General features: G+C 44.1%; 1 protein-coding gene across 8 annotated transcripts in view; it reads right to left on the reverse strand.

Annotated features, from left to right (window-relative positions):
• The window catches only part of robo2 (roundabout, axon guidance receptor, homolog 2 (Drosophila)), a 187,413-nt gene that overhangs the window by 4,684 nt on the left and 170,587 nt on the right, over positions 1-12,142 (reverse strand). For 5 of the 8 annotated variants that reach the window (XM_030067015.1, XM_030067018.1, XM_030067016.1 and 2 more), the window contains 6 exons: positions 11,012-11,171; positions 9,112-9,375; positions 7,711-7,925; positions 3,124-3,306; positions 2,416-2,574; positions 1,747-2,001 (listed from right to left, as the gene is read on the reverse strand). In XM_030067015.1, the coding sequence (XP_029922875.1) occupies positions 1,747-2,001; positions 2,416-2,574; positions 3,124-3,306; positions 7,711-7,925; positions 9,112-9,375; positions 11,012-11,171 (1,236 nt within the window). The remainder of the gene's footprint in view (positions 1-1,746; positions 2,002-2,415; positions 2,575-3,123; positions 3,307-7,710; positions 7,926-9,111; positions 9,376-11,011; positions 11,172-12,142) is intronic. The other 3 variants (XM_030067021.1, XM_030067020.1, XM_030067019.1) reach the window with 1 other exon arrangement.

Genomic DNA, 12,142 nt, shown 5'->3' on the forward strand with positions numbered 1-12,142 from the left:
AATGTTAACTAAGTGCTAGAAGAAAAACAAAATTTCTCCATCTGTTTAAATAAATGGTTGTAGTAAATCCTCATTCAGATAAAATTTTCCAAGATACTAACTTAAGATTGTGAATAATAACACATTATTAGTACACTTTAAGTGAACAATGTTAATACATAATCACATTAATTTTAGTGCATTCAGGTGTTTCTGGAAAATTTGTTGAAATTACTTTTACTGATTGAATGTACTTGTACAGTTCAGAAGAAATAAACAGCAACTCCTTTCTCCCCCATAGGAGGAAGGGGTAATGATAAAGACACTCGAGAGAAGAGGATTTTTCCTGGGAAATATGGACCCCCTCATAGTTGGACCCCCCTCAGAACAGAAAATATAAAAGCCTTCATGACTCTGTACAGTTTGAATCACTATTATATCAACTGTGTATTAGTATCAGTATAAATTAGTATCAAAGGATATTCATTTACATGAAAAAGTTGCAATTAATGACTTAGTTTTATCATTGCAGTGAAAGATGTTTAACTGTAGAGATAAGCTGTTTGCTTTAGTGTGGTAGGCTGCACGGAGACAAAGAGCCTGCACTTCGCAAACCCCCACTCTTCTTGACATCTGCAGTGTGATGGTGCCAGCAGCCATTGCCAGGGTATGCCACAGAGAGGACTCTGAGCCTCACACATGGGCCTTACAGCTACCAGCCTTGGGAGGGGGTAAATACAATAACAGAGGGACCACTGGCTGCTGTGGCACCCCCTGCTGCAGGGCGGTATAACATTGACCCTCAGCAGTCTTCTCCGTTGCATGAAATCTCATCATACTACTCCCCACTGCTCCGCTAATGACTGTAATAGAGCCTGCCCCGACCTTGGTGGATTCTACTGTGCATCAGTCAGCGCTGGAAGCCGGATGAGAATTCACTTAGGGTTTTCTGCAAAGATGCTGATTGTGGCACCTGTCTTTGTCTCCCAGGCTCTCTATCTGTGAGACTGACTGACTGTGAAAGTCCTGGCACAAGGAGGGCAGAGCACACAGCATGAAGATCTCTGATGATCACACACACACACACACACACACACACACACACACACACACACAGATTTGGGGTGTATGGTTTTCAGAGTGACTGCTGTTTGTGTGCGAAAAGAAAGCTGAAGCGATTAGAGTGCATTTCAGTTGCCGGGGCCTCCTGCCTTGGTTGGAGTGGAGCAGGCCAATATTGGCCACAGTTACAGGGGGAGTGGGGAGGCTGAGGGAGGGCCGAGGGGGGCCATTCTGGAAACCAAAGCAAGTGGCAGACAGTGCAATCTGTTCATGGGAGCCCAGTCTCAACTCAGCATGAAAGCTAACTTCAACACAAGAACTTAGTGAAAAATCTTCCGCTGCCAAGCCGCAGCAGCATCAAACTTCTGTGTCCTTGTTCTGTGTTCTTGCTGCTTAATGCAGTGAAGTTAATAAAACAAAACAATCAGTAATAAAAAATGATTTCAGTAGTAGAACTTCTATTCCCTTGACATCAACAGAGGCGTCTGTAAGGGAAATTTTTATAAAGTAGATTAAAATTAAGATTAAGATTAAAATTTAAAAGCTAATTCAACACTGACACAGAGATGTGGATAATGCCTTACACTGCCTGGTTGCCATGGCAGTACCCGCTTGACTAAGGATTGTTTTATTAGGTTGCAAGGTGGTGCATAGCTTTTGCCCAAAACACAGTGTTCAGCTCCTATAAATCTCATTCCGTTGTACCTGTTTTGTGTCCCCTACGCCCATCCTCTGCTCGGTCCATGGAGCCCAGCCTGTCTTGAGCCTGGCGGTGATGGTCCAGAGAGGTGCGTGCCTGTCTGTCAATGGAGCTCTTCATCTCCTCCAAGCCTGACACTGGCTGACGCTCCAGGGATGAAGCCTTCCTGTCTGAAGGGGGTCCCATGTTGCCTACACTGCGGGCGCCCTGGATACGGCCCTGTCCCTGGCAGGGAGGAGGCTCAGGGGGAGGAGGTAGGTCTGCATGAGGGGAAAAGCATTGCATCATTTATTCCGTCAGTGATATGCTACAAAACACATGCATTACTTCAAACTCTAATAACTGTATAATACTATTATACAGTTTTTGCAAATTGTTAACAAAAAATAGAAATACTCATCACTAGATATGATTGTTTTTTGTTTAAAGTCTTTAAAACAACAAGTGGTACAGTTCTTTTTTCTGTTGATTTTGTCTTTCATGAGCAACAAAATATTCAAAGATAATTTTGATCATAATTTTGGAACAACAGAATGCCATGCACTGACAGGATTATTTGCTGATATGATAATTTAATAGGAAACGTTGCAGTGCATGTAGTCACAGAAATGAACACATGAATATCATATCAGTTAAAAAAAAGTTTTGGGGTAATCTTCAAATAATGGACTCACCGTCTGCACTAGCGTCTCTCCTGTGGGGTGCTGTGCCCTGGTTTCGGGGTTTGCGGGTGGGCCGAGTGGCCCTCTGGTGGCCCAAGCTATGTGTACCCACTGTGCTACCATCCGTTGAGAATGGACTACTGGGCCGGGGCCTGTGGGACAGGCCTTTACCTGGAGGCAAACATATCAGGACACGGGTCATTTGGTTAACAGAGGCACAGAGGAAGGGAAAAAGTAAGAACCAAGATGGGAGAGCTGAGGCCTTAGCTGTAAGAGCCCAAAAAAGGTGTAATTTATTAATCGAGGATCCAAAACCCTGTTAGAAATCATGGATAGAGCTTTTTTAGAGAAGAGGACACAGTTATTAGAAGCCTGTCATAATGTTGCTGGTGAAAGGTATCACCCAGTTATTACTCCTTCAACTTAAGCAAGAAGTGCAAAGCCAGGGGAGTTACAGTGCAGCTGAGTCAAGGTTAAGAATACAAGACGTCCTCGGTCCAGCCATGTACAAGAGGTGCCATGCACAACCTGGGCACAGCATCCACAGGCAGCAGCAACAGAGAGGAAACCACCAGCCAACAATATGGGGGAAAACACCAGCCAAAGGGTGACAGAGAAGGAACAGTCAGAGCAGACAAGAGGAAATCTTCATCTTCCAGCAGCAGAAGTTCCAGATCACAGCAGGTTGTGGGCAGCTAGGCTCAACACACACGCACCAACCTCTTTTGCTGAGACTAGTGCCCTCCAGGCGGTAGCCAGCCTTGTCTGCAGCGGCCACCAGAGCCTGGGCAAAGCTGCAGTGGGTAAAGATGGAGCCATCAGACGAACTGCCCAAACTGGACCTATGGCTGGAAAAATTACGCTCATCCTCCGAGGCCGAGCCCCAGCCGTTCACCATGGATCCTGTGGAACACCACAGCTACAGTTTCACAGAGTGTCTTTGTGAGCCTGTATATGTGTTTGACTGTATTTTACATTTCAAAACATTGCAAATTCCATCACGTCACTTCTATAGCTTCTGGCTCAGTTGGAGGAAATTCCACGGACACAACCTTTATGTATAGTATATGACCTGCCATACTGAACATCTGTGCTGTGACTGTGTAAATTTGAATAGATGAATGTGTTGTGTAATCCCATAATGAGAAGAAATATGAAGTCAAAGGCCTCAGACTTTAATAGTTTTCTGTTTGCTGCAGGGCATTGCTGTTCTTGCAGGTGAGGGGAGCTTTTGTATAATCATTCTGTTCTGGCCTGCCCTCTTTTGTCTGTGACAAACACATGCATACATGTGTGTGTGCGTGCGCTCGCACGCACGCACACACACACACACACACACACACCCACCACGGGACAGCAGGACTGGGATCCACTGAGTTTGCTCTTCTTTTGATAAAGAAGAATGAGTGCACCTGTGCAGAGCAGAGTTAGCTACAGCACCGCCTCAGGTGACACAGATGAAGCAGCTCACAAAACAGTGTGTTGGATCTAACAGTTGCTGGTACACACGCCTACAGTAGCTCTCTCATTCCTGTCTGGAAATGCACAGGGAGCAGTGTAAAATGTGTCACATGTTTAAGAGGAGATGTAGTTTGAATTAAAAACAATCAAGGCAGCTCAGTAAGAGCTACCTTTATTTTATATTCAAACTACAATGTTCAAAACAACTGAGATAATATGTAACCATATGTTGCTTTCAGGAAAACTAAACGATGAGGGGAAACGTTGCACAGGTTATTTAATCAGTAGCCAAGTTAACTTGCTAGCAATTCTGAAAAATAATGGAAAATCTGACTGACTGAAGGGGTTCCTGGATGAGGTACATATGGAATTTTTGAGGCTTTCTGCTTGTGTATCTGTGCTACTGTAAGTATTTTTTCATGATCTGATTTTTCCCCCTCATACAAAGAGCCAAGCCAGCACTTTAAATATAAAAGTATCAGTCTGCCAATAAAAATATGCCACTTTGGCAAGCAAGACCACAGAGCACAGTCGGCTAATGTGACAGCTTTCTGTGGGACTGGTTTGGCAGACTTTGCTAAAATGGCACTAACCCAAGCGCTCTGCTCACATGTTCACACAAACACACACACACTTAACACACGCGCGCACACACACAGAGTGGGATGAATGAATAGAATGGTGGTACAGAGAACAAGGGAGGTGTGAGGGTAAAGGTCATGGAGTAAGGGGACGAAAGTTAGCAGCAGGGTTTCAAAAAGGTCAGAGGAGTACAAAAGGTGACAGTCAGACTCTTGGCCAGGACCGGCTGGCAGAGGGGGTGATGGATTCAAATTAAGTGAACTCACACATGGATCTGCTGCAGTGATAGAGTTTGCTCTCTCTCAGATGGCACTTCTGGTTGGAACATAATACACATTTAAAAATGGGCATAAAACTTGGAAGTATGATTGCGGTTTGTTAAGCCAAATACAGTGGGAAATCCCCTTAAAACTGTTTTTCCAATTTTGCCCATCTGCGAGTCTATATCTTCAACCACATATTGCAATGTTGTGGCCACTGAGCCACTTGACGGGACGTGAGGGAACTGCACCTTCACAAGCTAACGTTTCAATGACTTTCCGCCCCTACTGCAGCAGAATTCTCACAGATTAATGGAAACTTCTATAAACTATACACTTGCATAAGCCAGAGAACCCCTTACACATTCCATTTTTTATGGCGCTAACTGAAATCCACAAGCAGTAACTACTGTCAGTCCTCTATCTTGCCGAGCCATTTTCTTTGAAATTCTTTTCTCAGAGTTTTTCTCTAAGAAAGAAAGACAGCAATTCCACTGGGTCCAATCCTCCCACAAAGAATAGAGCAGATAATGAAGTATAGGCAGTGCCAGCCAAAGCACTGAAGCTTCCAACTCCTCCGGCTCAGCTAAGGAACACTGCCTCAGCAAATCACATCACAGAATGACTTTTCAGTTGCACTAACTGCCACTTTCTACCGCTGCACCTCTGGAGCACTTCTATTCTCAGAAATAGCACTCCAATCAAACTGTAATCATTGTAACATAATTTGATAAAAATTCAATCTAGTTTTCTTTTTCTGACCTAGAAATGTGGTATTCCTTCTGTAGCCTTAGCCCAAAGTTTGCACTATGGGTCTGCCATTTTATCATGTCTTGAACCAGAGCAATGGGCCAAGCCATGTACTCTAAAAACCACTAGCTCACACCTCCCGTGCTCCACGCACTAATAGACCAAGGCCAGTAAATGGGAGGAGGCTGGGGGCAGTAAAACCCAGCCCAGGTCCCTCCTGCCACTAAAACTGATTTATACTGACGGAGACCCTCATCTGCATGTCGTTAAGCAGGGAAATCATTCCCCCTGACGAGCGGGCGTTTCTACCTGCCGTCAGGAGACGTGACCCTGCTCCTCGCAAACCTGGCAAGGCTTTATGGGAGAGTAATCGCCCAGAACAGCCCAGCTTTCAGCTCATTGTAGACATAACAGCCTCAGCGCTACCACATCTCAGCTTTACATGACCCATACCTCCTACTCTACACACAAAGCCTGGTAATACCTGTGTGTTCACTTCATCTCTCTAGCTCAGTCAAAGCATGGCCCTGGAATACCCAGCAGAACATCAGGATTTACATTTATCTGCTGAAAAATGTGTTGTATTATCTCCGAGCATAGAATAACACATTGGAGAGCCTGAACAGACAATCTGCAGGTGAAAAATGGCCCCAGCGGAGGGTTGGTGTTTTTTTCCGGGGCAGCAGTAAGAATGTTTGATTTACTGGCCTTTGGTGTAACATTAAGAAAACAGACCTATTTCCATATTATTAAAACAAAGACAAATCTATCAAAGCGAGGCTCGACAGGAGTCTCACTCCAACAACCCCCCCCCACACCTCCCCCTTTGTACAGCCTCAAAATGGTGGTCACAATAAATCTCAGCCGCTTCCCCTTTCCTCCTTGTGTTCCTCCCGCTAACCCTGGAGCCGGGACTGTGTCTCTGTTTTGTCAGACGACGGGGAGCAAGGCAGACTTGCAGAGAGATAAGAAGAAATAGTGCTGTCTTCAGAGTAATACAGTGGAGGAGAGATGCAGCAGATTAGGGCCCAGTTGCTGCTTTATATTCCTCTAAATATATCAGCAGTAGCATGTGTCAGCATTACTGAAGCCACTGTTCCATCATCCCGTGGAAAACTACTCTTTAGGGCTGCCACCGACAGGGTAGACCAACAAGCAGCCCTGTCAATCCTTCTGCTCTTATTCTCTCCCTCTCAACCAGCTCAGCTTTTCTAGCGTCAGATATATTCTCTGCTCTCTCCCTGTTCTGTTGCACTCACAAATTTCCGAAATACGAAAAAAAAATGTATTATTTTGTGGTATTCACCAGCCTTGGAACAGCTGAGATAGATGAATGATGTCCCAGGGTCACAATACAACCAGCCTTTTCCTGCACCTCCTGTCCCCATGGTACATGACAGCTGGATCCCCCACACTGTTCAAAAGTACTATCCAGTTTTAACCTCTGGTTTACAGAGGGCTGCTGTGCCGTGGTCAGTCGGTATGAGCGCAGCAATGCAGGACCCAGCCCTGCTGTATCCACTGCTCCAATGTCATGCCCTTCATATGTCCCTCCGACAGACGGCTGTAAAAGCTTTCAGCGAGTTGTAAAAATGGAAATGGTGCCTGTAGTCTGGAATGGAATATGCCGCACGTGAAATTTATTTCAAATCTCCTAGGGAAGATATGGGTGGCGCTGGCTCCGGTGCTGTGTGCGAGTTAAATCACAGTCACTCTCCCTTGCTCGCTTGCCTCTCCCTACTCTTAATTTCCCTCTCACTATCCTGTTTAAAATTCATGGACTTTCTTATCTCTTTTTGGGAAATGATAATTATAATTCCCCAGAGTCTGCCAAAAGTGCTTAAAAAACTTGATTGAGGCATACTCAGTAAGCATGTTCACATACAAATTAGCACATAACAGGCTCATGAAGAACATGACAGGAACAACAATCTGTTCACTGTAAAACAAGACACAATAACAACAGAATGTGAATACATTTTCCCAATGCACAGTGATTAGAGCACAATCTGCAGCATTAGTATTAAAACAACAAATATACACGTTGACTGAGCAGTAGTGAATTAACACCATCATAAAAGCGTTAGCATTTACTTGCCTTTTCTGTTTTGATCAAATTATTTCATATTTGTCCATTGATACTGGGCAGAATAATTACTGTTGGCCATTGGGGAAAGTATAGATTTATTTAGGGGAAAACCTGAACAAACAACAACACAGTTCACAACGGGTATGACAGTGCAGACTAGCTCACCTGTTAAAGAGCTGTCCAGGTTGTCCATGCTGGAACCTGGTGTGTGCTCAATACCGCGGGGATGCCTGGCCCCGTAGCCTTCATCTTCATCCTCCTCCTCCTCGTCCTCATCCTCATCAGGCAGGTCGGTCTCCAGGTCAGAAACCAGTGTACTAGACACATAGCCCACTGGGGGAGCTGGAGCCTGGGGAGGAAGAGAGCCCCCCTGCATGTGCCTGGCAAGACGAGAAGACAGCATATGTAATTATCCTAGTGGTATGCACCTCCGTACACATCCAGGAATGTGGAGGGGCGATGAGTGCAGAGAGAATAAAGGAAATATGAAATTCAATGAAAGACAGGGTGGCATAAAAAAAAAGAAAGATGGAAAGAAGTGGAACTGTCAAGCTAATTTTAAGAGGCCTCTTTCACATGTAATGCGCTGAATAAATTTGGACAATTCCACTAATTCAACACTGTTGAATGCATGCTAACACAATGACCCACTAATTGCAGCTGTAGACCGTACAAAGGCACGCTCTCCAGGCCTGTCGACACAAGGCTGTCACCTCGCAGGCAGCCCGCTCTGCTGACAGCTGCGTTTGTTTGAGGAGTGCGATGTCTTTGACGCGGTTTGCAGTGGGATTTGGTTGTAATTACTAGCCCTCTCCTGTTGTCAGAGATGCTCTCTAACCAACATAGTCATTACTGTGTAACATGACATCTCCTTCCTGACAAGGCTTCCCTGCCCCCCCCCATGCACCCACCACCACAACTACTCCACCATTATGAATGGATGCCAGTCTCTCATTCTCTCTGCCATGCCGACAGAATGAAGCATGGCCTTCATCTGACTTGCATGAGCACAACAACAATGGAATGTGCTGTATGGGTGTGGGGTGTGGGGGGGAGTAAACAACCGTGGCTAAGAAATTGTGTCTTGTAGAGTGAGCAAAATACAGTAGTCGCCTAAGTGGTGGCATGGGCCCATTAAAATGAAATGATTAATGGGTATATCTCCACAGCATAACGCGTGACTACACAGTTGACATGACGAATATTGCAGAAGCAAAATAAATTCTCAAAGCAATAAAAAGAGAAAAAAAAAATGTACAGTAAGCATTTTAAAATAGCATTTTTAATAACTATATTTATATGGTAGTTTTATTAACACAATAATTCAAGCAACCATTTTAAAATAACATTTTTATGATATTTATTTTATGTTTTTGTTAACTTAGTTGCAAAGTATTGAATAAAGGAACAAAACTAATATCTCAAACTGCACTACAGCTGACCCAGTGCTTCAGGGTTTTTGGGACTGACAGTTTGGTGACTGTATTTGCTTTGGGTACCTTCCTCCAAAGCTGAGGGGACCCAGTTTGAAGCTTTAAATTGCCATTTTAACCCAACGTTGGTTACCATGTCTGTTTTGCCATGTCCAGTTGATATGCTCTGGTCAGCTCGTCCAGGTGGGCCTGGAGCATAGGCTGCATCTCCTCACGGGGGGAAGGGGTGAGGGTGGCCGTGGATTGTTGGCCGAAGGACACCGCTGCTGGGGAGGAGGCAACCCCACGGATGGGTGGGGTGGGAACCCTCTCCTCTTCTTCCTCCAGCTCATCCTCCATGCCCTGGTGAAGATAGGTTTGCACGGGCATGGGTGGGCCCCAACCATCACTCTCATACCTGTGGGAAATTGTGAATAACTTTATCACATCTTTTATTCTGATCATCTGTATCCCATGAATCTGAGTCACCACAACCAGAAGTGACAAATGTCAACCGTGCTGTTTCCATTCATTCGAAGCCATTTGAGCTTTCCAAAGATAACATGATCTGCTGAATTATGGGGAGATGTGTGTAAGACATGACAGTATTTTATGTAATGGTGCAGCCATAAAACAATGGCATCTTGGATTTGAATATTTCATCCAATTTAAGTGTGATGCAGCTTCAGTAAAGCATTTCTAATTCTGAAAGTATTTCAGGCAGAATTTAAGGGTATTTTCAGTGGGTTATTAGTTATGCTTACTGAACAAAGAAATTTCTATATCAAAAAACATGGACAAAGGGGATTGTCTATCTCTGCAGAATCACAAATGTAATAAGGTCATCAGAAATCTTCCCTAGGTTTCAAGTGGAATGTGTGTCTGCTAGGCAAAGCACTACACATGTGCTACAAACAAGTAACTTAAATATGAAGCTCTGTGACCTTGTCAAACTTTCCAAGGAATTTGTTATATGACAGTCCTGAGTGAAATTACAGAGGTGCTCAGGCTTCAATTCCCCATAACTGTGCTTATACATGCTGAAATAATACTGGTCATAAAGAAAATGTTCATTAAAGGAATTTGTCAGTGCACACTCCATAGGACATAACTGTTTTAATCTGCTGCCATTAAGAGCAGCCTCAGATTTACAGTGCACAGGACTCTTCATTTGCCAGATAGCCTATTAAAGCAGATGACTCTCCTAGATTGGAAATGGGAGTGAGGACAGAGCACCTACTGGACCAGAGAGTCACACACACTATCACCTCAATAATCTACTCTTACTGTGTACTGTATTTCTGAATATGTGTTTACTGAATGAAAGGCTATAAAACCAAGTTTCAGTATGCCTTCTGAGTTCAAAGTCAAGAAATCACTGTGGGGATAAACAAAGAGTGACTGAATTTATATTACCTATCTACTGTATAAAACTTTGTCAGCTTTTTATTTCTACTTTAGTCTTAGCTAGTGGATAAATTCCCCACTGTCAGTCTCTCTCCGTCTCTCTCAATGCAATTATGATTTTTTTTTCTCCCACCACTGTGGGGTTCAGCAAATAGATTAATCTGAAACCATCTGTGTGCCTATGTGCTGGAAGCAGCAGGAGACTGCTAGAACAATGTTTTTTTCTGTCTTTTTTCCCAGTCACAAAGTTTTCCCTTGGACTGAAAACAGGATCAGCAAATAGATTGATTTGCAACCATCTGTATGTGTGTGTGAGTGTGTGTGCCTCAGGCTGCCTGAGGAGATTGTACACACATTGATCCTTCAGGTTTTCTCCAGATGTACTGTAATACAGTAATTAGCTGCAGAGAAAACAGACAGTCTAGAGAAAAGCAGAACCCTGTTATTAAACACAGCAATTGGCTGGTGTTGTCATTCACGCTCACAAGCACCAACTTGTTCTTTCAAGCAAGTGAGCATCTTTTCCCTACAACTAAGATGGCGAGGGGAAGAAACATCTGTCATGACAGCGAAAAGGATGAGCACACGATTTGAAGGGCACAGAGAGAGTTGGCCATCTTTGCAAGGAAAGGAAATGAAAGGCGTACCCTCCTCCTTCGTGGTGCTCGTTGGGATAATGGTCCATCTCGGTGCCAGGTAGAGGGTGGACAGGTGGAGGGGGCAAAGGAACGTTGGCCCAGTTGGACCCATTGGCCTTGGTAGGTTTGGAGCCAGCCTTGGTCTTCTTCTTCTTGCCTCCCTTTCCACCTTCAAATGGAGAAGTCACGTTAGAGAAAGCGGTGCATCGAAAATAAAACTGTAAAAAAAGAGAAAATCAATTCTAATATGTAAGGGATGTGGGATAGCTTTGCAAATTATTTGCTGCTGCCATGTAACAAATGAGCACGGAGGGAAAAAAAGTCACTTTAGCACACATGCTGTACTCAGAAACACAGATCCAATTTAAGTCAGCTGCAGCATACCCTTTGAGAGTCATACACAATTTCAAACACAAGATTTCAATGGGCTCCTGCCTAGGAAATCTCAAGGTTGCCTGATGAAAAGCGTGCTTCCACTGATGTATTGGCTGAAAAGCCTCAAATCTCCATAGAAACAGGAGAAAACGGCAGTAAACGAGGCTGAGGCAGACCTTTGTGCTCCACCCATCCCTCAGTGTCCCCTTTCACACTAGGCTTTGGGTTCCACAATGAAATATCTCACTTCACGGCATCATCATAATGAATGGCTTGTGTAGTGTCACTGTGGCCCTAATGGAATTCACTGAGAGTCTATTACTACTTTCATTTCTTTTATTACACCGGAGAGAAGCTAACCCCATCCATTTCCACTCACATCCCTCCTACAGCAGATTCTCCTCTGCCCCATCCATCTTTATAAATCTGCCAGCCGGGGCCAGGTCAATACTGGGTGTTATATGATTTAGTCATTGTGAAAGAAACCAAAATGACATTTGACTTGAAGCCCAAATCTCTCTCAGAAGTATATACACACATTCTTGAAGGGCGAGACTTGCTGATGGAAAATAACCCCTCCACTCGTGTCAGATCCCGTCGTAACCACAAATAAAGTCCGTTTTGCTCTAAAGCTTACAAATGCGAACACAAACAACTCAGTTGCATCCTCTGATTACATTGTCACATATTGCCGTTCCATCTATCAAGAAATCCGAAACAACTGGAGTAGGGGGAAAAAAAGATTTCAACAAAGCAAGTCAAATT

The sequence above is a fragment of the Myripristis murdjan genome, chromosome 13, assembly GCF_902150065.1.
Source record: "Myripristis murdjan chromosome 13, fMyrMur1.1, whole genome shotgun sequence".
Classification (NCBI taxonomy): Eukaryota; Metazoa; Chordata; class Actinopteri; order Holocentriformes; family Holocentridae; genus Myripristis; species Myripristis murdjan.